The 27,095-nt window shown below is 37.1% G+C and overlaps 1 protein-coding gene across 1 annotated transcript; it reads right to left on the bottom strand.

The window, feature by feature from the left end:
• Window positions 1–14,066: 14,066 nt before the first annotated feature.
• LOC149216282 (uncharacterized) lies at window positions 14,067–14,528 on the bottom strand. Its single transcript, XM_089389892.1, has one exon. It carries the CDS (start codon window positions 14,526–14,528, stop codon window positions 14,067–14,069), a length of 462 nt encoding a protein of 153 aa, XP_089246018.1.
• Window positions 14,529–27,095: the final 12,567 nt, after the last annotated feature.

Below are 27,095 nucleotides of genomic sequence, written 5' to 3' on the forward strand. Positions count from 1 at the left end.
AAAGAATCCTCCTAGCTCAGGTGTGTCTATTCATGGCATCAAACAGTTAAAAAGACAGAGGGGATAGATTAAGACACTTTGAGCTTTTGAGAGCTCGGGAGCATTGTAAAAAACCTATAAATGGCTGAAAGTTAGAAGTATGAAGGGCTCAACTTTTGGAGACTGTGGAGATTCTGCTCCTCTAGCGTCTCATGTTCATTCCAACAATATAAGCTTCTTTTGCTGTTACATTTTCAATTCTCATTTTCTCTTCTGTTCTAAGCTGCACTTGAATAGGTTATTCATGTTTCTTCTATGTCTAATGTGAGATAACTGTCATATTATCTCTACGTTGATAAATTAGATTTGCAAGCTTCATTTACTTCCTATAGCTAGCCATTCATACGTGTTTATGTATGCATCTACTGGTATAGTCAATATTCTCCATCTATCCATCGAATCTATAAACTATTGAGCATTGGTGGTCTAAAGCCTTGTAACGCTGAGGGTGTTCATGCATGTCTTAAGTGAAAACAGAGTTGAAACAGTCATCTGACTTGATCCAAACCATCATCCATTCCAATAGTTCAAAGAACAATACTGATGATTTATATGTTACCAGGCATCTTCGAGCTACAACCTAGGAGAGTTTCCTGGAGTGATAATAGGTCTCTACAACAAAAATTTAATTATGTCACAATCCATATCTATTTTGCCTAAGCGATCCACTGAAATTCAAACTTTTCCTAAGAAAAAGAGAATTCAAATTTCCTCAAATTTTATTTGAATTAATTGATTATATCTATGAGATTAGAATCATGTAAATAAGGAAATTAAAATTACCATACTAATTCTATTTTACGTGATTCTTTTATCATAGTTTGCATTTGCATATATAAATGTCGAGTGACAAAGAAAACTTCATTGAGTTCAACATCATATTTAAACTTAAATAAATATTTGGACAACATGTTGATCTCTTTTTTGTGTGAAGTGTTGAACTTTAGTAGAAAATAGTTGCTCTTACTTTATGAACAAGTGTGAAACCATTAGCCCTAATAGCTCCACTCCAAAGACCCTTTGATGCCATAATTGTTATAATATCTATAGATCCTATGACCATTAACTCATGATATTATTAAAACTTAATGTTGCTAATGGTTGATTTCAAGGTTAATGGTTGCATACTTGTTTATAAGATGACATAGTTTATTCTAAAATCAATGAGCATCATTCTTTACTTCCAACCCTTATCATTCTTTTGATTTGTTTTAATTTTAAAATTATAACAAGATTGTCAAAGTAGAATTCATTGCATGGTCTATGCTATAAGGGGTTTGTGCATAATTTTTTTAAACAAGACTTACAATAAAGTACTTTTAATATTTTGCAATTGATTTTAATTTTAATTTGATTGTTAATTTGGTTATTGAGAAATTTTGATATAAAAAATAGAAAATATATTACTATTATTAATTATAAAAGAATAATTATATTCATGATTCAATAATTCATTTGTGTTATGGCCATTTTGGTTTTTTTCTTATGATAAATATGTGAAAAATTTAATAAGATGGGAGTTTATTAAGGAAAACTTTATTGGTGAAGGGTTAAAAGATTATCAAAACATCACTCTTGAAGCGCAAAATTTTAAATATAATGTTTTTTTACAAGAAGCATAAAGATCCAAAAAAAAAAAAAAAAAAACACGATAAAAAGGAATCCAAATTCCAAGAGTAAACCAGGCCTAAGCTAAATACTCATAAGGGATTTACTTTTATTGTTATCACATAAAACTTAGATGGCAAGGTAAACAATTTTTGGAATAATTGTATAGATTACCATAGTCAAACTTTCATTATAAAATCTCTATCAAATTTTAAATAAAATATACAAAAAAAAATATCAATTAGAAAACAAATTGATAATTAAGCCGTCATTCCTTCCTTTTTTCAATATAATGTATTCTAAAAAAATAAAAAATTTAATATTTAATCTAGGTGGTTAGTGGGTGGTAACCACTAGTAAGTCTACACATTTACAATTTTGATCCTACATAAGTACTAAGGAAAACATAAATAATGGTGGGAAGTAACTCGCGGTAAGTATATTTATTTACATCTTATTCCTATACATTTTTATACAAATATTTCCTTCAATTATGGTGGGAAGTAACTAATGGTAAAGATGTTATTTACGAGAGTATGATCTATTTTCGAGAATGATGATTCCTACAAAGCTTAAGAATAAAAAATCACTACACAAACACCTAAATATCATGCATGAATATTGAAACCATATCCATAAATTATACATAAAACATGTGAAGCAGAAATTTTTCAAAGTTAACATTATAAGCTGTATTCTAAAGTAATAATAGTCAACATAAAATGGATTGCTAGAATAAAAAATGAATATGTTAATAAAACTACTTCACTTTGTTAAATAAATTTACAATATATTAAAGACTTTAATATTGAGAATAAATTTGGAATTTAATAATAATAAATAGTATATATTTTTTAAATTATAATGTAAATTATTTTATTTCAAGGAAATTTAATTTAATTTTTCTGGAGAAAAAAACACTTGTAATTGTATTATTCAAAAAATAAAACAAAATTAAAATGCATTCAGAAAATATGCTTCATGGTAGTAAGCTATAAAGTAAAGAAAACAATTGAGAAAATATGGAAAAAAATATCACTCTCACCCTAAAGGCAATGCCCAGATCCTTCCCCTTCCCAATCCACTTTGGAGAATTAGAAAACCAGATGATACCTTTCAAGTTTGGTGGAGGTCCCAAAATAAAACTACTGTCTTCTTTGATGGCGCCTCCAAGGGTAACCCTGGGGTTGTGGGGGCTGGTGGAGTCATCTACCCCCGTACAACACTAGAAAAGACTGCTTATGTTGGGGGCTTGGCCATCGTACAAACAACCAGGCATAACTTCTTGGACTCACAAAAGCCGGCCAAATTGTTTGTGATAGAGGCATTAAATAATGTCAAGCATTGAGAGATTCATAAATTCTCATCAAGAAGATCAGCTCAAAGGACTAGTTCAACAATGCCATCCTCAACAAGTCTCTGAAAAGGTTAAAGATCATTCTACATGACTTCACTTCCTTCAAAATTTTCCACATTCTCAGAAGCTCGAATAATGAAGCTGATGTAATGGCAAACAAAGGATGCCTCCTAGCATTGGAAGATCTCAATATTAACAACAATAGCCCTATCTGATCATGCATTCCTTAATTCAAGTTAAAGAGTAGATCAAGCTGAATTAAGATGTATGGAAATGTTGTGTAACATTGGTTGTTTAGGCTCCGACCCAACCAAACCCCCTTATAGTAAAATATACCCGTTTTAGTTAAAATAAAAAATAAAAAATTGAAAAGAATCATTTAACTTCTCTTTTACTATCCAAAATCAAAGTTAAATGTGAAAAAATCATTTTTCTTTTACCATTCATGTGGATTTGGATCAACCAGAACCAAAGTGAAATAATAATAAATAGTATATATATTTTAAAATTATAATGTAAATTATTTTATTTCAATAAAATTTAATTTAATTTTTCTCAAGAAAAAAATATTTGTTATTGTATTAATAAAAAATAAAACAAAATTAAAATACATTCAAAAAATATGCCTCATGGTAGTGAGTTATAAAGTAAAAAAAACCACTAAGAAAATATTGAAAAAATAGCATACAACAATCGAAGTTAAATGTAAGAAGAATCATTTAACTTTTATTTTACCATTCGTCCGGATTTGGATCAACAAGGACCAAAGTGAGGTAGTGAGTTGCAGCTAGTAAACTATAAAGTAAAGAAAATCACTGAAAAGTTACATGTAGGATTAACTTCTCTTTTACCTTCCGTTTGGATTTGGATTAACAAGGACCAAAGTGAGATCATGTACCGAAGACTATGGTGAAATTTATTTGTTAATCTAAATTCTCATGTACATGTGGTCGTTTGGTGCCTCTCATTCCATCCCATAAAAACATGTAAAAAAATCATTAAATCTTAACCTTTATGATCAATAAATTTAAATTTATTTATATTTTAATATAATATAATATATTTTTCATAGTATTATTTATCGTTTTTTTATTTGATTATTTAGTGTTAATTTCTAAACTTGTTATGTATGATTTATATGACATGTTATATTTTAACATATTTTTAATAAAATGACATAATATATTATTCATTAATTTTATAAATTTAGTTGGTATATTACATGGCCAAATAATATGATTAATTATTTATACAAAATTTGTCTAGTTTTGAAGATGGTTTTCTAAGTCTATTTTTCTCTCATCCAAACTTGGTGATATTTTGACTTTAAGTCTAGCTTGGTGAAGTATTTAGATTGTTGTAAGTGATCCAATTGATTATCTATTCAAACAAGGGTTACATGTTCTTGAGCATAATTTTGTTTAACAATTGTAATAAAAACACATCACAATGATGATGGGTGACACACATGGTGAGGAACTCAATAAAATGACACCCTATTCTAGTAATTGTTAAAGCTGTGTCTTCACCTCACTTGCTTCTTAACATACTAATTTAACAATCCAATGTTTGGCAACGATGAGTCTGGCAACAACTACATTTCGTGCTCCACTTCGCTCTTGGGAAATAACCCTTTAGGCTCCCAAAACACACCCCTATATGCCTATAGAAACTCTTCCAAATATTATTTTTGTTCCGTAGTACACCCCTCTAGGGATGAATTTAATCTCATTGACTCTTTTACACATTGATTTTCCCTTAAAAGCATTAAATCATACTTCTTGTTAGAACTAATCAGTTGATTGGCTTGCTTGACACTTATGAGTAAATTATGGGATTTCCATAGTGTGCATTGATGATGAATAATTTACCATCCTTCATGAGGTGATATTTGTTGGTTCTTTGCATGGATATGTCATCCCACATGTACATATAGGGACTTCCAAAAACCACTCCGCATACATCAAGGGGAACTACATCTAGTTCTACTTCATCAATAAATTTAGCACCAGTAACAAATATAATTTTGCATTATTTGGTTACCTTTATTTTTGCATCCTTAGTTACCTATCCAAATGGATATGAGCTTGGATGATCACAAACTTAGAATCCCAATTTTTTTACCAACTCTATTGCAATGAGATTCACCAATAATCTTGAGTGGAAAAGAGCATCAATTTTTTGTCTTCTTGACTTGTATCTTTATACAAAAATGTTTGGTCATTTCCTTCTCTTCTTGTTGTTAAAGGCGAGTAAAATTCACCCCCTTCTACATTGATGTGTATATAATCTTCTCATCCATGTCTAAGTTGCTTTCCACCTAATTTCTTGAATTAGTGGCCGTGATATTTTTCTTCTTAGCATCTTTCTTTTTTTTATTCGTTTTGAGCTCTGGATGCAACTTCCAAAACTTCTCCTCTATATGACTATCAATGTTAGAGTGGTTGCAGTGATTGTTAGGCTCATTGCACTAGTATTCTAGGGTTGTTACCTTTTCTTCTTTTTTCCCTTTCACTTCTTCTTCCCCTCCTTAAAAGCTTCTTGGTGCTCCTTCTACTTTGACCCACTTATTTTCCCTTTTTTCTTGCCTATTTTCTCTAGATATTGTGATTGTACACAAGGTTTGTCCACCAATATGGGTTTGAACAACATCAATTGCTTCCATATATGGTTTTGTAGACCCCTTAGATACTTGATGTGCACATCTGGGTTCTTTGGGGAGATACCCAACATGGTGGTCATGTTTCTAAATTTTGTGGTGTACTCCTATACATTATACCCCTACTTCTACTTTAAGTGATGCCACTGGATCCATTGTTACTCTACATAACCCATAGGGTAGAATTGTGGTTTTATGAAAGTTTCGAAATACTCCCACTTATTCACTGGTGGATCTCCCTCTAACCTTAGGGTGTCCATGTGCTTTCCCCCAAGTTAGGGCACAACCCTCTAATTTCATCTAAGCAAATGAAATCATATGTTCTTCCTCTATATGATGAACATTAAAATAGAATTCTACCCTTTGCATCCAGTAATTTAAATTTAGAGCATCAATATGACCTTGATATGGCTTTATGTTGACCTTTTCTTCATGCAGGTGAAAGTCACTCGACCCTCAAACCTATAAAGGTACATGATAAGATGAGGCCTGAGAAGACCGTGGATCTTTCCAAACTGAACATGAGGAAACCGCGTCTTCCCGATTGTGAGACTTGTGTATATACAGCATGTCAAGCTCCTCCCGATTGCTGCCTTGTTTGCCCGGATGTGGTGTGTTGTAGATCTCCTCCGCCGTCAGCATAACTATAAATCCTCGTTTCCTTTCTTATTATTACGATGCACAGTTGGGTTATGTGAAAGCTTGAAGTAAAGTCACTATTATGTTTCGACTTAATTCCTACTACAATCCCAATTTCTTGTGGTTTGGATCCACGGTTGGGTTGTAAGGAATTTCTAAATAAAGTCCACAATTTTACTTGGTGAACAACATGCTTATTATTAAATCATTTTCTTAATGCTTTGGGTTTTTATGAAATTTATGTAAAGCGGCTGAGACTATATGCTGTTATCATCTATGTGAAAATCTCCCCTCATAGTTTCATTTCCATTTATTACTAACTTAATTTTCATTTACTAGTAATTTACATATAAATAGTGCATAATGAAAATGATCCGTTAAAATCTCTATTCTTGTTCTCCATAAAATTGCTGTACAGTGCAAAGATGTGTGGAAATCTCCTATCCTATTTTTATTGTACCATTACCTAAATATGAATGTTGTAAGTACCTAAATATGAATGAAGAAGTAAGGTGAAAATGTTTTTTAAAATAATAATATAATGATCAAGTCTAGGGATCTCTAGTGGAAATTATTAAATGTCATGCCAGCCCAAAATTATTAGTTTTCATAAATCAACATCATTTTAATTTTAGATAGTTAATATTATGTTATTTTTATATAATAAAAATGATAATAAAAAGTAATAAATCAATAATGGACTGTATTGTTCTTAATATTTATTATTGTGTAGAGACATTTATTGAGTTGTCATTTTATTTTTGTGCATTCTACAACCTAGTATAAAAGAGATATATAAGTGTGTCTGTGTTCAACTTGCAGTTAACCTATGTCTATTTAAACATATATATATATATGCACACACAACTACTAAAATTACTTCACTCACTCTTAACCATAAATAAAATATTTCAATTTCCATATGATTAAAAAAGCAAATATATGGTTTGTTTAATTAAAAGTATAATAAAAGACTCAAACCAAAAATAAAATATTTCAAGAGTTATAATTAAAAAAATTGAATATATGGTTTGTATAAAACATCTCACTCTCAAACATAAAATATTTGAACCAATGTAATCTTAATCTTATAATGAAATAAAGTAATTAAAAGTTAAAAAAGAGCTACATATTCATTATATAAAACAGTTGAAGAAAAAATTATGATTGAAAACATTTTAAGTTGTCTAACTCTTTTAGCTCAAGTAAATTTGGATTCATTTTATACATTAAAAAATGCAACATAAACAATGAAATTTTTGAAGTGGTCTCTTTCTCATTACAACATTTTAAACAGTTTAACTATTTTATGCCCAAATAAATTTTTATCCATTTTATATAATGAAAAATACAACATATGAAAAATTACAAGTACTCTCTCTTGATTATCAACTCTATAGAAATGCAAACATTTTATTCAAGTTTTGTTTTCACTTCAAGAAATTTAATCTTCTAATCTCATGCTAAATTCATTGTTCTAGTATAAAAATAAAAAATATAAAAATCTGAAAAGCTTTTCTGATAGTACAAATCATTTTGATAAATATATATAATAATACGAGCTAGAGAGTTTATTTCGATGTTCAGTAGTTTCAGTTTTAAGTAGCTTCCATTCTGGCTAAACTCGCTAATCTATTTGCTTTTCATAAATCGCAAATAGTAATGCTTGACTTAACATTGCCCATGGAATAAATTGTAGCAGGAGGAATAGAGTAAGGGTCCTCAGCTCTTTTCAATTGGTCTAAGAAGGAATGGTAAGATAACTCATTTTTAATGCCAAAGTCGTATAAAACTAGACCTGTATTACACATTGGATTATGCTTTTTGCAGTTTGAAATTTCGGAAGAGTGGAAGGCAGCAGGTGTAAAATACTTGAAAATTTTCTATTTTCAAAACCATATACTTGAGTTATTAACTCAGTTATTTATGGCTTTTTTCTAAGTTCAATATTCATATTCTCTTTTTGATTGATTTATTTTGTGCATAAAATCTACTTTGTAGTTAATGTATTTGTATATCTGCAAAATTATTGAAGAGACTCCGTGTAACTGAAACGGAAGGGGCAGTAGGTTTTGAGATAGCTTTATCGAGTTCCAAGAGTGACACTTGTTACATCAAAACATACTTGAAAATGTTGCTAGTGTAGTTCTGATTTAGAATATAATTGCCGGAGCAAACCAGTATCGTAAGATATGAAGAAAGGTTATTATAAAGTAATTTATATTATATAATTAATTTTTAATCTATAAGATTTATTTAGATTTTATTATATAAATTTTAAATTTATAAATAAGTTTTTGTTACAATGTTATTATTCAATATCATGGTTGATTAATATTATATGACCATAATCAAGTTCATATCATAATTATTGAAATGATATTTTCCATAATTAATTAAAAAACAAAAAAGTTTTAACTATATCAAAGATAAATATTAATTTTAATTTTTTAATACATATTCCATGGATATTAAATGTAATATTCCCCTCACAGTTATGAATAATTAATTTAAATTTTGAAAATTTTATTCTACAATAAATGTCTAATAATAATTTTTTTTTCCGAAGAAGAAAATTCATAATTTCTATTGATAAGAAATTACATGCTGTTGATGCCCATAGGCATATGTTGTATTGTGGTGGGTCGCCACTGTTCAAGAAGCAACATAATAACATAGGTTCCCGTAGGGATACTGAGATAGGTACAATGTCCATCATAATAGTACAGAGTTGCTGTACATATGAGTTCATACTAAACATACTGAGATATATACAAAATTTATAACAAAATATTGTGCTCATCAAAAAGCAGTCAAAAAGCAGGTATTGAGGCCATTGCCTCACTGAAGTGGTCCATCTATATATGGCCTGTGATAATATCTGTACATCCTTGTAGGAGAAAATTCCTCGATCATCTAATCCCCTAGAGGATGATCTGCTGCTTCTTTCGAGAGCCGGTCAGCAATTGTATTTCTTTCCCTTTAGATATGAGAAACCGATATCTGGTCAAAAAATGTTTTGAAAAAAGCAATTTCTTCCAAGATATGTTTCAATGAATATGCATGACAAATAATCTTGTTGTTAAACCAATCAACCACAGTCTTTGAATCTCCAAAAATTTGAAGTTGGTGGCAGATTTTGGTCATGGAAAAATATATAAGATGACGCAGAGTTATCAGTTCTGCATGGTTGTTAGTTCCTGGACCAAGTCCCAAACATATCTGGAAGTAATGTGTGTCGGATAGATGTAGGAGGATGCCACCACCACATCCTTGATGTTGGGTTGCCCCATCGAAGTATGCCCACGACGTGTCTCTGTTTATTTGCTCCTAAATGATGCTCCTGGGCTATTTTTGTTTGATCACATTTGGTATCTCTGCATAGGCCACACAAATGATAGGGGGAAGGAGGTTCCAATTCACAATATTGTTCTCAAATATGATTGCATTCCTCTGGATCCAAATGTACCAGGAAACCAAGAGGGGGAGATTCTGGGGCTCTTCCGCTGCTACCGAGATCCACCACTGATCCAACGCCGATAGTAGGTCCACCCCCTACCAGTCGCATTAATGCTTAATGAGTGAATGACCTGTGCCCAGATATCCCTGGAGGTCGAATAGGTTAGAAATAAATGGAGGGTTGTTTCTTCCGCTTACATGCACATAACACACTGGGTTGGGCCTGAGAAGGCTCTTTTCATTAGATTGGATCAAGTGGGGATTTTGTTCACTAATATATTCCACATTAGTAGTCTGGTTCTTGGCGAGGCCTACAGTTGCCAAACTGAGGTCCACCAGCTTTTATGACTGTCAGGTTTTCTGGCCTCAAACAATTTGTTGTATCCGAGTTTTGGCCAATATAGACCAGATTTTGCTAATGCCCAAATGAGCTCATCCTCTACATCCTCTAATCTGATATGGGACTCGGTTAAGGCCTGTATGCATCTCTTCCAGTCTTCGTTCCACTCATAGGGCAAGTTCCATTGTCGATCAGTTAACCAGGCCTGTGAATAAGTTGTGGAGTGCTGCTGGTCTCCAATCTGTGAGAGAAATTTTATGCCCATGTTGTTCAAGTGGAGAACCAGCCCTTTTGGTAGATTGTGGGCATTCCCTGATCCTAGCCATGGGTCAATACCAATGCGGACTGATGAGCCATTGCCAATACGCCATAAGAGGCTATCTCTGATAAGCGGCATGGCTTTCAGTATGGACCGCCAAATCCCAGAGATACCCTGTCTATTCCAATTTGTCCTACGGATCCAGTCTGTGATGGTCAATGGCCAAATATACTTGTGATGAATGACTTCCGCCCAGAGGCTATTCTGTTTTAATATTAGGCATTCTTGTTTGGCAGCCAATGCTTGTGCAAATTCCGGGAGAGATTTTAAGCCCCACCCCCCCCCTCCCCCCCCCCCTCCACACTTGGGAGTAGCAATCTTCGACCATTTAGCCCATGGAAAGATCTTTCCTTTCTTGTTGCCATTCCAGAGGAATATATAGTAAGTTTGTTGTATTCTGTGAAGAATTCCTCTTGGAATCCAGGTAAGAGTCATCCAGTACACTAGAGTGGCTTCAAGGACCAATTTTGTAAGCATAAGCCTACCCGCTTTAGAAAGGAGCCTATGGTGCGAACAATTGATTCTCTTTTCGATTTTAGCGATGAGCCAGGTCCAGTTCTCAATCTTTTATCCATCTGGTTTTAGTTTGAAAACCAGGTATTTGATGCCTTCCAACAGATTTGTTTCCTGAAAGGGGAATTTCTAGATTGCGAGTTGTGCTTCCTCAATAGTACAGCCCGAGAGGGATATAGAGGATTTTCCCTGTTTAACTCCATGCCTATAGCACTACAGAATAGATGTAGAATCTCATTGAGTGTAGTGGAGTCCCAGACACTCCCATTTATGAAAATAAGAATATCATCTACAAAAAGAAGATGAGTTAGATAAAAGTGCTCCATAATTTTGAGGCCACTAATACTCCCACTCCTTTTGGCGAATGAGATGAGTCTGCTCAGACCTTCCATAACAAGCAAGAAAAGAAGTGGGGATAACAGACATCCTTGTTTGATTCCTCTGTCGATGTTGAAAGGATATGAGGCCGATCCATTGATGAGAATAGTGAAGGAGACAGAAGAGATACATCCCATAATCCTGGCAATAAAAACAGGGGGGAAGCCCAAGTGAGTGAGGATCATCTTCAAGTAGAGCCAATTTAATTTCTCAAAGGCCTGTGCTAAATTGATCTTGAGGGAGATACCCTTGAGGTTCTTGTGCTTGATGGAGTGTAAAGATTCTTGGGCAGTGCCAATGGCCTCTTGTATGTAGCGGTGGTGGAGGAAAGAAAATTGTTCCGGGGAGATGTGAGCAAATAGGATGGGATTGATACAGTTAGCAATGATTTTGGATATGATTTTGTAGAGGCAGTTGCAGAGAGAAATAGGGCGGAAGTCATTGAAGGAGGATGGGGCATCCGATTTAGGGATCAAGGCTATGAATGTGAAGTTCATGGGGGGTGAATGTGTCTAGTGATCCTGCTCTCTTCAATAATAGCCAACAGGTCCTCCCCCAACAATTCACAAAAGGCCAAATAGAACTCCACTGGCCACTCATCTGGACCCGGGCTCTTATCTTTCTTGAACCACTTTAGAGTTCCTTCCAATTCCTGCATAGCGACCGGTTGAGTAAGGTCCTCGAAATCCTCCTGCTCAACAAATCTAGGAAAGTGGCCAGCGAGGTTGATAATATTTGGTAGATTAATGGCTACCGGGGCAGTGAATTGCCTTTTGAAGTGTGATATACCCAATCTGGCGAGTTGTTGGTGTGTTGTAGCCCAACCATTCGGCTCACAAGGTCGTTGCCAGATGGTATTTGAGGCCTTTCTGCCATTTGCGAGGTTGTGTAAGAATTTGGTATTGCAATCACCCGCTTTAAGCCAAATGGCTCTACTTCTTAACCTCCAATGTTCTTCCTTTTCTTGCAGCAACTTGATTTTTTGCTTTTACAAATTGTTCAATAGTGATTTTGAATCCTCCGATAGGAAGCCAATCCCCCTTTCATCCGTAAACTGAGCAATCTGTGCCTCCGTGTCCAAAAGAAGCTGGTCATCTCTCAGATGTTTCCTCTTTTCCCAAACCTCAATCATTTTCTTTAGTTCATTGAGTCTGTCACAAAAATCCGCTGCCTTTCTCTATGCCCTTAGTGGGGGTTGCGATCTCCAGAAGTCTGTGACCATATTAATAAACTCAGGGTTTTGTAAATATCTAGCAAAAAATTTGTATGGGGTGCGGGGCTTCTTAATGGATCCACTGACTTGTAGAAGGATGGGTAGCTGATCTGATAGGCCACCCGAGCTGACCCATTGTCTGTACAGGGGAATTTTTTGTATCAGGTCTTCATGAACCAGGAATCTATCCAATCTCCTTCCCAAGGCTGCCTCCCTTGTTCTCCTGTTGTGCCAGGTGGGGACTTTCTTGTTCATTGGAAAGTTGACAAGCTTGTAAGAATCTAATAACATTCTCATCTGATCTAATATGGGATCAAGTTGAGCATGATGTCCCTAGGATTCCCCAACTCCAAGAGAGAAGTTAAAATCACCGCCCAATGTGGTGGAGCTTATGATGGGGTTGCTTCCAAAAAAATTGTGCCAGAAGGCCTGTCTGTTCAGATTCAAACCATATATATTGATAATTTTGATAGGAATCCCATGCTCACACATGAAAATGTCCATACCCAAAAATCCGCATCCGCCCCAAGAGGTTAAGAGTTTGACCTTTCTAGGGTTGATGCCAATAGCAAGGCCACCAGAGCGACCATTTGCGTCCAATCCATGAAAAAGCCACCCCGGAAGAAGGGCTTGAAGGGTTCTCACAGCGTTATCCGAGGTGAAAAGTGTCTCGTGTAGAAAGAGGATGTCACCTCTGGATTCATGGGTCAATCTCTAAAGAGCCAAACGCTTTTTGGGGTTGGCTAATCCCCTACAGTTGAAGGAGAGCCAAATCATGGGGAACCAAGGGCCGAGGGCTCAATTGCTATAAGTGCCCGCTCAATGGTGCATTGTCGTCCAAGGGCGACATATGCCACAACATTCTTAATGGCCGATTTGATCTTAGATGGACGGCCCCTTGATGGTTTATGATTAGTAGACCATCCAAGGGAAGAACCAAGACCCAGGAGCTTAGTTCGGACCCGGGGTCTAAGGTGGTAAGGGTGCAATCCAGAGCCCGTGTGGGAGGAGGAGGGATTGGGGTGAGTGGTATCCATCCTATGAGAGGAGGGAGTGGTGGAGAAGGTGGGGGAAGGAGGGGCAATGGAGCAGGGAATAGAAGGAATTGGGCCCGGGTCAATAGGTAGATGCTATAATGTGGAGTGCAAAATAGAAAACATAACATCTAATAAAATAGCAGAGGTCATGGGATGAGATTCATTACTTGGGGCAGATGATGCATTCTCCATTGTCTTGGATCGGGTGTGAGGTGGTTCAGACGTCGATGTAGCCTTCCTTCTATTATTAGTCTTCTTAGAGCCTCTAGGATCCGCAACTATAGGGACCTTGCTATGAATCAAATCACCTTCTCCCTGATTTTTGTCACCTCTATTTTGATCAACCGATGGCTGTTGTTTAGCACCTTTAGGATTTGCCTGAAAGAAGAGGGTAGTCATTGTACAAATGTCCCACTTTGTGGCATCTTCAACATCGAAATGGGATGCCTTACTAATCCAGTAGTTGTTTGCGCGAGAAATTTCTGCAATGCAAAGTAATTTTCTCCTACAACCTAGCCCTGGTGTCAAGATGAACAAGGATTCTAGCCATGGTCATAATTCTGGATTGCTCATAGCATTTATCGTGTTCGAGATAGGTGCCCAACGCGTCTCCTATGCGCTTGAAAACTTGGGGTGTCCAGAATTGTATGGGCCATCCCAGAAGACGAACCCATATAGGCCCGGTGCCCAACTGTTCTCGCTCCGGATCAAACAGGGGGTCCCAACGCTTCAGAAGAATAGGCGCCAACTCAATATTCCAGAATTGGGATAGAATCCATTGAGTGTATTCTAGTCTATGAAAGTGTAGGGCAAACCATCCCCTAGCTAAGACTCTGATAGCTGGTAATTCCTTTAGTAATGATCCCCAAATCTCCGCCATCCATTGCTTTAATCTTTCCACAGAGTAAGTACGACCACGAACCCAGCCGACCAGAACCTTATGAGCGGTGTCAATAGCATCTACCATTTGAACGTCCTCCCTGAATGTTAGGTTCATATCTGAGTCGATGGCCCCTAGACACCTCCCTTTTTTCTGCTTTTCTGAGCGTTTTCCGATGGGGAATTCCTTGAGAAGCTTGCGACACGGGTCCGCGGTGCTATGCTGTGCAGACCCGATCGAACGAGCATGTAGTAGCAGGGAACTAAAGCATCCCGAGCAGATGGGGGAGCGGGGATTCAAGCTGCAAGAACCAAGTTGAATGGTGGGTCGAGAGGGACGTTGCGGGACATGGGGGTTTACTGGTGACAAGGAAATGGATGATGGGTTCGAGGGCTGAGCGGTAGGCGAGGGCGTAGGCAGGGAAAGTTGGGCAGTGGTTGGGAGAGGGGAGTCAAAAGATGGAGAAGTCTGCAGGCAGGTTCCCAGAAGATGAAGTGTGGCTGGTGAAAGAGACGAGCATTCAAGGATGGAAGGTTCGCCAAGTTGACATCCGGATGGTGCTTCTTCCCAGAGCGTGGCGGGCGGGTCGGTGTGTTGAAGGCAACTGTAAAAAATTCCTGCTCTTTTCCCCAGGGTTCCATGGCTGGTCGGTCATTGTATGCCCAAATGTCCTGATCTGGCATGTGGTCCTCCTCATAGTCGACGAGGTCCTCCACCACCATAGAAACCTGACAAAATAGCAACCCCAAACTGTGTCTAATAATAATAATAAATGTATGGTTGAATTTTTTTAATTTTATTAATAAAATAAGAAATTAAAATAAAACTTTTAAATTATTTAACTTTTTTAATTCAAGTAGTATATTGAAATGAACATAATGTATGTGTAAACATATGTTTTCTTGAATCATACAACTTATTTATTTTTAATGAAATAAATTAATAAATAAAATAATATATTATTTTAAATATTTATTATTTGGAAAAATAAAGAGAAGGAGAGAAAATGCTATACACACAAAATAAATAAAACTTGCACATTTTATTGATCATAACAGTTACAAATATATAGCACATAAATCATTGACTTCTACACATCTATTTAGCCACTACAACTCATACATAGGAAACAACAACATCTAAACTAAGTGACAACTACACATGACATGAAAGAATTACTTCCAACACCCTCTTTTAATGTTTACATGGAAAACATTGAAAAAAAAATATTACAACAACTCACACATAGGAAACAACAACATCTAGACTAAATGATAACTACAGATGACATGATAGCATTACCTCCAACACCCTCCCTCAATGTTTAAATGGAAAACATTGAAAACAAATATTACAACAAGTATGCACTTTAAAAATCCATGATCCGCTCTTTTCTTCACCACACTTTCGAGCTTCCCACTTGATCCATTTAATACATAACTGCTTCAAACCATAGTTTATGTGCTTTGCAAAAATGATGCTTCTCAACCTCCAGAGTGCAACAAATCAATTTCGATACTGAATCATCCTATGGAATTTCCATTAGTTGTTGAATATATGGCCTTCCTCTCTATTCACTAGTTATTTTGGATAAAATTCAAGGTACAAAATGTCTTCAACAGACAATTCTACAATTTGACATTGTAGAATTACTATGGCCTTCCTCTCTATTCACTAGTTTTCTAGGATAACATTCAAGGTACAAAATGTCTTCAAGAGGCAATTCTACAATTTGACCTTGTAAAATTACTTACACACTTATGACAAATCACACCAAATTAACTTTATTAAAAATTACTTATGACTAGTGCTCATAAAGCAAAGCAAATCACATTAATCTATTAAATAATTAACTTATTCTTTATGGTTTTACACATTTAGTCATTTCAAAAATCTAAATCCAATAAAATTTACACATAATATGTGACTCTGCCCTAAAACACTAAAAAATCACTACTCACACATATAAATTTCCACCATTGTAGCTTGATGAAAGATCAAATAATAAATTAACATATGAAAATCCATTATCATAGAGGACAAAACAAACAGCAAGATGAGCCATTGAATGCACAACAACACATCATCATGTCCAACAATTGATCCATGTGGCTAGAGAAAAAGCTGGGAAATCCATTCTATTGGAATATGACTCATAATTCATTGTGATATGAAGCAGTTTGGATCTTCCAAGCTCTTCTGTAAGGACCTGTGATTCAACACATTATCACCTTGTGAAATGCAAGTGAATGACATAGGCGAAATGCGAAGAAGACAAGTCCGTGGATGAGTTTATAGGCATTGGGCGAGTTGAGGGGGCGGTCCCATGAGTTGGGCAGGCCGACCCACCTCATGGGTGAGCTGCACGAAATAAATGAGTCGGCTGGGTGAGTTGGGTGTGGGTCGGCTGGACGAGCCATCCTTTCTACCGCCCGTATATATGGTTGGACGGATGGACAAGTTGAGGCATCATTTAGCGGACAACATAGTCATACAATGAAGGTTGAGGTGTGAAGGCATAGTTTGAAAGTACGAAGGGCCCAGGTCTTATGTGCCTGCACTTCAGGGAAGCTGCGGGTTGGTGACACGAGTTCGGGTGAGCTGCAAGTATACCATGAATGGAGGTGCGGTCGGGCAGGATCTTGAACAAATAGCTGATTGAATGAGCTTAGGTGGAGGGCCACACAAAGTCATTCCTGCCCCTTGGTTGAATGAGTTCAGGTGGAGGGTCGTACGAAGGCGTGCCCACCCATCGATTGAACGAGTTCGGGTGGAAGGCTGCACGAAGGCGCGCTCGCCCATTGGTTGAATGAGTTTGGGTGGAGGGTCGTATGAAGGCACGCCTGCCCAGCAAGTTGGTGACTTGGGTGGAGACGAGTTGGGTGGAGGGTCACATGAAGGCGTGCCCGCCCAACCGAGTCAAGCATGAGGTGGGTACCTGGTGAGGGCGCCTGTGCACACGAGTTGGCAAGTTGGAAAAACGACTAAGTGTGGATTGTAAGGTGACCACCGTGCAAGGTGTGCATTAGGTGGAAAACCCAGTGGCAAAGACACAAGGTTGGAAATTTGTCTAAGTATGAAACTTGGGGTTTCCAAGGTAATACTTGTATTTTCATGAAAGTGAAAATATATTGAAATCAGGCAGACTCATATCAGGGAGTTTCCCCTCCCTTTATACTGTTGCAATTGTGTATATGTGTTAATTGTTGTGGATAATGAATGTGTATGTGTTTTCATTAGTATAAAGGCTAATCTTAATACTTGGTAAATAAAAATAAACTAAGTATTGAATGTTAAGGCATAGCCTATGAACATAAGTATTGGTGAAAAGAAAGTGTTTGGCGGTGCCGCACCTCGCTACAACTGGTTGAAAGACTACCACTAGTGTAAGGGCATGACAGATGGTATCAGAGTAGCTAATTCGGGTATAGGAGTGTTGAAGCTGCTACACACCTACACTATTGTGCAGGTGGTATCAGATCTCATGGTTGGAGCTGACTATCAGAGCAAGGCTAAAGACATTGACAAGAACTTTTGCAGGAAGCTCAACAAAGTGATAGTGGAACTAGGGTATTTGCAGGTGAAGGAAGTTGATTTCACATACAAGTGGAATCAAGAGCTAGTTTGGTTTTGCAGGGAACTTGGTGAAACTGGTGGATGGTCTATACTAGATCAAAAAGAAGGAAGTTGTTGGGAGAAATGGCAGGTGAATCTCATTTGGTATCAGGTGAATCTAGCCAAAATCCAACCGGGGCTTTCATATAAAGGATATTGGAAAGAATGGAGGAATTGGAGGATTACTAGACTTCGAAAATGGCTGGGGTCACTAAGGACCAAGAAGCCAATGTGAAGATGAGGGAAGAACTCGATGAACTCTAGACTCAATATGAGTACACTGATCTCAAGTTTACACAACTTGAAGATGAAGTCAAGGAGATTGGAGAAGCAAGAGACCAAGGTTTGGCATAATTCTTGAACTTGTAGAAATCTCTTGATGAAGTGAAAGATGAGATAGCGGTGTTGAAGAAGGCTGTGAGGCATAACTTAGGTGGAGGAGCGTTGTTGGGTCCCTATAATACTAGTGATTACCCCATTACTATTGTAGTTATACCCTTTATTAATATTGTTGTGCCCCTATTGCCCCCATATTGTTATTACTGTGCCCCATAGAATCCCTCTATTGTTAGTTTTGTGGCTTTATATTATTATTCTTAGGTCGGCTGGATTATATTGTGACTCCTTAGACTCGTATATATAGAAAGGAGGTTTTGTCATTTGAATCATCGAAGAATTGTTCATTTATGTAATGTAAATGAGGTTTCCCCCTCGGAGAGGCTGAATTCTAAGGCATTTATCTATCTTTTCTATCTTTTCTTGAGCTGGTTTCATAACATTTGGTATCAGAGCTTTGGATTCTAGGGTTTCGCTGCTCCAAACAGGTCATCGTGGAATTTTCGTTATAAATTTTTTCTGTGACGTTTCAGAAGTCACAAAAAAAATCCATTTGAGAAGAAATTGTGTTGAAGCTTGGCTCCAAATTTCAAATCTTTTCACGCTATATTTGTGGAGATATGATCTAAAGAAATTGGTCTTTTTGCAGACTCCTGAATTACATTCTAAACAGGTGACCTGGGGAAAATCCTCATAACCTTCTCTATGAAGATCGGATTGGAATTTCATAAGAAGGTATAGAAAGAGGACAAGATGTAGTTTCTTTTATGCATTTTTCAGATCCATAGGTTGAAACAGTGACTTGTGGCACGTCGTACAAGTTTGATCTATTGAACTAGTCTAAAATCAAGTCACTGTGGGAGATTTCGCATAACTCTTCCTTGAAGAATCCAATTTGGGTCAGACTTATGGCACTGGAAAGAGGATGCAGAAGGCTACTACAGGTCACAATTTTAGAACTGGATGATCCGAAATTACAGAGATACATCAGATTCAATATCGGGCTTCTACAAAGAGAAAAAAGGTGTGTAGTTTTTTTTAAATTTTTGCATAAGCTTGGTTTGAAGGAATTCAAAGGGCATAGTAAAGCATTATTATCGGTAACTGATGCCCCAAGGAAAAAAATGCAAACACCTAGTAAGGAACCTGAAAGATCTAGCATGACTCGTGAAGAAGAGGAATAAATGCTACATGATATATCAAAATTACAAGAACAAGTGCAACAAATGTCACGCTCACAAAAGCTAACAGAAGCTAAGATAAATGGCGTGGAATCTAAGATAAAGGGCATGGAAGCTAAGATGGATGATTGGAAGATAGATTTGAAGAGAGACATGGTAGATTTGAAGATAGATTTGAAGACGGACATGGACGAATTGAAGATAAATATGAATAAGTTGCTACAAGAAATGGGCACTTAGGGTGAAAGGGTACTAAAGGAAACTCATGTTGAGAATAAAAGAAATGTTAATCATGATTCCATAGATGCTAATGTTGGAGGAAGTTAGGAAGTTTAATGGCAAGGATCCTGCCACATGGATATTACAAATGGAGCAATTCTTCGATCTCAATAATGTGCAAAACACACAAAAGGTACGTATGGCAACTTTATATTTGGAACCAAATCAGTTTGTATGGTATCAATGGCTTTGCTCTCGTAAACAATTTATCACTTGGGCAATTTTTACGGAAGAATTGATAGCACATTATGAGGATACAAAAAGCAACACTTTTTTTAGCCAATTGATAAGTCTCAAACAAAAGGGTTCAATAATGGAGCACATTGAGGAGTTCCAAAAATTGAACATAAGGGTAAAAGATATTCCAAAGGAGCATAGGATTGATGTGTTCATAGGATCTTTAAAGGATAATATCCAACATGATGTTCGCCTTTGGGAACCTAATTCATTAGAGAAGGCATTTAGGTTAGCAAGAAAAAATGGAAAGCAAAATTATGGCAACTAGAAAGCATACCACTCACAACTATAAAGACAGAAGTGTTGTTGCCCCTAGTCTTCCACAACCTATAAGGTTGACACCACAACAATTGGAAGAAAAAATAGCAAAAGGGCTTTGTTACAGTTTTGATAGCAAATACACTAAAGGCCATAAGTGTGCTGAGAAGAAATTATTCTACATAGATTGTGAAGAGGAAGAAGAAAGGGAGCAAGAAAGGTTAAAAGAAGAGGATATACTCTAGGAACAAAGCCTAGATGAAGAACAAATAAATCCAACAATATCTTGTAATGCATTAGCATGAATTACCACTCCTCAAACCGTCAATATAGAAGGACAAATCAAGAAGAAAAAGTTAATAGTGTTGATTGATTCAGGAAGCACCCACAATTTCATTCATTGTAAGGTAGCAAAAGAATTGAATTGCTTCCTATATCCAGCACCAGAGTGTCAAGTAATGATTGCAAATAGAGGAACAATAAATTGCTCTGGAAAGTGCCATAATATCAAGCTATCCATCGGATAATATGTATTTACTAGCCCAATGCTTTCTATTCCAATGGGAGGTGTTGATGTTGTACTAGGAGCCCAATGGCTACAATCCCTGGGTAGAATAGCTTTTAATTTTCAAGAACTTTTCATGAAATTTTCTACGGAAGGAAAGGAAGTTGAACTAAGGGGTACTGCAGGGAAACCAAGAAAGATAATTAGCTCTAATGGTATGATAAAGCTTCTAAAAGAGGATCAAAGAGGTGTAATTGCACAATTATGCTCACTAGATGTTTCCACATCGAAATCATCTATTTCTCCAGATCTCCAAAAAGTCCTGGACAATCATTTCAAGGTATTTGAGACTCCCAAAGATCTCCCACCTATGCGTGATCATTATCATGATATTCATCTGATTCTAGAAATTGTTCCTCCAAACATCAGGCCATACAGATATCCCTATGTCTAAAAGAGTGAAATTGAACATATGGATGCAGAAATGCTAGAGGCTAGTATAATTCAACCGATTCAAAGTTCTTTCTCTGCTCCAGTAGTGTTGTTGCACAAGAAGGATGGATCATGGCGCACATGTCTGGATTATAGGGAGCTCAACAAGCTCACTATTAAAGATAAGTTCCCCATTCCTGTCATTGATGAATTACTGGATGAATTGCATGGATCAATTTACTTCACCAAGTTGGATCTTCATTCAGGATATCATCAAATCAGAATGAAGATTGAAGACATTCTGAAAACAACATTTAGAACTCATGAGGGTCATTATGAATTTTTGGTCATGCCTTTTGGCCTTACCAATGCACCTTCAACATTTCAAGGTTTGATGAATTCAATTTTCAACCATTCCTTAGAAAATTTGTGTTAGTATTTTTTGATGATATACTAATCTACAGCAAGTCTTGGAAGGATCATGTTGAACATGTTGACAGGGTGCTATTGTAGGAATTTACAGGGTAAGTTCCACAGAAAGAATACCAAAAAGACACCGCTCACAACCAGATCTCAAATCAATACACCAGTATTTTTGACGTGGTTAAAACCCTCAAAGTGCAAGGAGGGAAACAGTCCATGGCCTGTCCCAACGTGGGTACTATAGGCAGTTTATTAATCAAAGAATGAAAATTTACATAAGCTTCTCTCATGCACGGATTACCCGAACAATGACCCTCCATGCGCTTTAAATAGAACTCATGGACCAATCAGGTGTCAAGCCACGGATCAAGTGTCGGTAATACCGAGGTGAGAGTGAACCGTCGGATCACTACATATCGTGACCGTCGGATTGTAAGTTACAAAATGTACAACAGTAAAGAAACACACTTTACCTAACTCTAACCTAACTCTATACTAGACCAAGTTGAACTTAACTATATCCTATGTGTCGGAATATCCTAACATCCCCCCTTAAGAACAACTTGGGATTGGATTGAAGGATTTACAAATATGACACAATAGGAGAAGGAAGGAGGCACTAGAGCCTATCCCCCCTTAGTGACAACTTCCTGAACTCCAAGCATATATCGAAGTTTAGTGAACTTCGCCTCTGTGAGAGCCTTTGTGAAGATGTCTGCAACCTGATCATCTGTTGGACAATATTGCACTTCAAGAACATGGTCATGAATGAGCTTTCTGATGAAGTGCATGTGTAGTTCAATGTGTTTGCTGCGCTGATGCTGGACTGGATCTTTGCATAGCTGAATGGCACTTTGATTATCACACCAAAGTGTGGTTGGATGCTGCTGCTCAAAGCCAAACTCTGATAGGATTTGACGAAGCCACAAGGCTTCCTTACTAGCTTCCACGGCACCACGATACTCTACTTCTATTGACGAAAGAGAAATGGCAGCCTGTTTCTTACAAGCCCATGTAATAGGTCCTGAACCAAGAGTGAAGACATAACCGGCAGTAGACTTCCGATCATCAGGGTCACCAGCCCAATCAGAATCAGTGAAACCAACTAACAGAGGAGCTGCTTTGGCACTGTAATGAATCCCAAACTGTACTGTACCTCGAACATAACGAAGTATTCTTTTAGCTGCTTTCCAATGACTTTCACGGGGGTTTTGCATAAAACGAGCAACAAGGCCAACAACAAAGGAAAGATCAGGATGAGTATGGGTTAAATACAAGAGCTTTCCGACAAGTTGACGGTATAAGGTAGCATCAACTTTAGGAGAAGTACAAGAGACTGGAAGTTTGACTCCAGACTAAAAGGGAGAAGGGGCTGGCTTACAGTCTTCCATGTGAAAATGACGAAGAATATCACAAGCATACTTGGACTGGGAAAGGAAAATACCCTCTTGGGATTGCAAGACTTGAAGACCGAGAAAATAGTGTAAGTGTCCTAAGTATGTCATTTCAAATTTCTTTTTAAGGCTGGTCTTCACATGGTTTATAAGGTTGGGATCACTACCAGTAAGAATAAGATCATCAACATAAAGAACAAGGATGATAAGAGAGTTGCCCACTTTCTTGGTGTAGACAATATTGTCAGAATGACACCTAGAAAAGCCAGATTCTAAAAGAAAGCTATCCATTTTGGCATACCAAGCCCGAGGAGCTTGCTTGAGGCCATAAAGGGATTTCTTAAGTCGACAAACAAGGCTGGAGTCTGTTTGTATGAAGCCAATGGGTTGTTCCATATAGATTTCTTCCTGCAAGTCCCCATGCAAGAAGGCAGATTTAACATCCATCTGATGGACTTCCCATTTTAAAGAGGCAGCAAGGGAAAGAACAAGGCAGATAGAGTTCATTTTGGCAACAGGGGAGAAGGTTTCAGTGTAGTCAATGCCTTCGACCTGTAAAAAGCCCTTAGCAACGAGACGAGCTTTATGTTTATCAACTTTCCCATCTGGTCCATACTTGGTTCTGTAAACCCATTTACATCTAACAAGTTTGCGTCCCTTTGGTAGAGGAACAAGATCCCATGTATCATTTGTCATTAATGAATGATATTCTTCATTCATATCTGCTTCCCAATGTGGATGGCCTGAAGCTTCTGCAAAAGTGTCAGGATCATGATTTACTGGATCTTGAGCCAGTAAAGAAGAGGCTCTTTCAAACTGAGAACGTGTACGTCGCTGATCTGTAGGATCACCGGCAAGATCACCTGCTGCATCCCGAGTAGCACGGACCCATCTTGGAAGTTGAGGATCCTGAGAAGGTGGGGGAGGATTATCATCCTCGCTTTCATCATCTGAAGAAGAAATGTTTTCAAAAGTAGAAGAGATAGGAAGAGGTGGCACATCCGCCGGACTAGGCTCGCAGGCCGATTTATTTTCATCAAATTTTACATCTCTTCTAATGATAACATTTTTGGACTTAAATGGAATAAGTCTATAACCTTTTACATCTTCAGAATATCCAACAAAAGTACATTTCTCACTCTTAGGTTCTAAAGCTTTATGCTTTTCATCTGGAATATGGGCCCGTGCTTCACTTCCAAACACACGAAAGTGACTTACATCTGGTTTAATGGAACTCCAAGCTTCTTCTGGAGTGATAATCTCTAGAACCTTAGTAGGAGTGCGATTGATTATATAATTTGCACAATTAATTGCTTCGGCCCAAAAACTAAGACTGAGTCCTTTAGATTGCAGCATACAATTAGCCATTTCCTTTAAGGTGCGATTTTTCCTTTCAGCTACACCATTTTGTTGTGGAGTGTATGGAACAGTATGTTGCATTTGAATTCCATTTTCGGTGCAAAAGTTGATGAATGTGTTTTTAACATATTCTCCACCATTATCAGTTCTTAGCTTAAGAATTTGATGTCCAGATTGTTTTTCAACAAAGGCTTTGAAGGCCAAAAAAGTGTTAAATACTTCGCTCTTGAGTTTTAAGAAGTATACCCAAGTGCGTCTGGAGAAATCATCAATGAAAGTTAAGAATTACTTGCAGCCAGAGAATGAAGCAACAGGAAGAGGACCACATAAATCACTGTGCACAAGCTGTAAAGGGGCTGAGGCGTGCCAAGAGGCACGTTTGTCAAAACTGTCCCGATGATGTTTTCCGAGTACACATCCGGAACAAACACCATCTCTGCAAGATACCATAGGAAGACCTGTCACCATATTTTCTTTACATATATGCTGAAGGGAGCGATAGTTTAAGTGACCAAATCGCTCATGCCAAAGTTTGCTCACTTCATCATTATGAGCAACAAATACTGAGGGAAGATTGGATGACCCAAAGTTGTGAAACTTATACAACCTTTTGGAATCATCAGCAAGACCAGTAGCTAGAATCTGTTTAGGATCTTTTAGATCCTTGATTACAACATCATGAGGTGAAAATTCAACAATTTTACCTTCACCTGAATGAGTTATCTGATAGACAGATAGAAGGTTGCAGGATAAGGTTGGAACACATAATACATCATTAAACTGACCATTGTCTAGATGAACAGTTCCAGTCCCTACAACATTAAGAGATCTATCATCACCAATATATATATTTTTGGTGTTACAATCATTTAAAGAAGAAAACATGGCTTGGTTTTTGGCCATGTGACAAGAGGCTCCAGAATCAATGAGCCACTCATGAGAATGAGAAGAAGAAGAAGATACATTTAATGCATAACCAGACTGAGATGATTGACAATGACATGCAGAAAGTGCCATTCCAGAAGATGAAGTTGAAGTAGGCTCCAAATGGATGTTATGTTTCTTCATTGCGGCTTCCAAGGCTTCCATCTTCTTAAAGCATTTAGATTCTAAGTGGCCATCTCGATTACAAAAGTTACAATGTCTATCAGTCTTCTTCCATTTGTTTTTATTGGTCTTATCATTTTGCTGAAATGATCTTTCATTTTGAGGCTGAGATGGTTTAGGACCATTCTTTTGAGGATATGACTTCTTAGGATTCTTTGAATTTGGTTGCTGCTGGGCGGCTAACACTTTCGTGGAAGAGTTTCCAAGATTAAGAAGACCAAGGTGTAAGAGTTTTTCTTGTTCTCTTATTAAGGAATCACAAAAGGAGTCAAAGGAAGGGGCTTTGTAGTCTTGTCCTTGACAAATGAAAGCTTCCCTTGTAGAATGGAAAGTGGAAACAAATACAGAGTAGGCTGGTCCCAACTTAGTAAGGAATAAATAAGGTTACCATCTTCTTTCTTAACTTTAACACCTTCCAAGAGATATCTAAGGGTCTTGAATTTGGACAAGAAATCTTCAATGCAAGAAAAATTATTAGGATCCAAAGTAAGCAACTCATTTTCAAGTTGATGGGCTCTAATTTCATTTTTAATCCCAAAAACTTTAGCAAGTTTTTCTAATGCTTCATGAGGAGTCTCAAGTCCTGCAATGTGGAATCTAAGATCAGGAGAAATAGACATCCCTATCAAACCACGTGCTTGATCTTGTCTATTTTCCCATTTTGCCGCCTTGTCTTCATCTTTTGGTTTCTTCTCTTGGTCTGTGGCTATTCTGAAGAGACCTTTACTTCTAAGTAAATCTTCCATATAGGCTATCCATTGGAAGTAGTTAGTGCTATCAAGAATGACTTGGCATGGACTTTCCATTTTTAAAAAAACTGAAGCTGAAGATGCTAAAAGTAAGTGTTCCAATGGATAGATCTCGAAAAAATAGGCGGTTTAAAAAAAAACAGCTCTGAAAAAGGCTTCCGGATGAAGAAGTTATGGCTTTTTGAAAACAAATTGTTGACGTTGTCGGCAAAGTGCGCGAATGTACGGGAATGAAAAAATCTGCCCCCAAAAAATGGAGACTTGAACCCAAGACCTCTACTCTCTTAAAATAGCTTTGAACCAATTGATCTATACAAAAAAATTTAGAGAGAGAGAGAGAGAGAGAGAGAGGGGGGGGGGGGCTTGGTTTCCGTGCTTGCCTTGAGAAAGCTCTTTTTCCCTACAAAACACAAAACACAAAACCCAACACGAATATGCAAAGAAAAACGAACCTTGCAGCTCAAAGTTAGCTTTAGCCAAAAAACTAGAAATTTAAAAAAAAATCTCAAGGTTAGCTTTAGTCGAAAAACTAAATATTTTTCTCAATGTTTCTGATTTTCCGAGATCACACTAAGTTGCAGGGAAAAGAGCATACGCATGAGAAAAATCCTTCCTTTCTGTTTCTGATTTGCCCAGATCGCACAGAGTCGCAGGGCAAAGAGCATACGCAGAAATGAAAGGTATAGATCCAGTTAAAAAAAGGCTAAATAGACTGAGATTGAAATAAGCAGAGAGAAAATAACAGTAAACTGCAAAAAACACTGTATACCTCCCGATCT

This window comes from Pinus tabuliformis, chromosome 1_1 (genome assembly GCF_031772625.1).
Source record: "Pinus tabuliformis cultivar Carrire ecotype Pingquan chromosome 1_1, CPIR1, whole genome shotgun sequence".
NCBI classification, from domain to species: Eukaryota; Viridiplantae; Streptophyta; class Pinopsida; order Pinales; family Pinaceae; genus Pinus; species Pinus tabuliformis.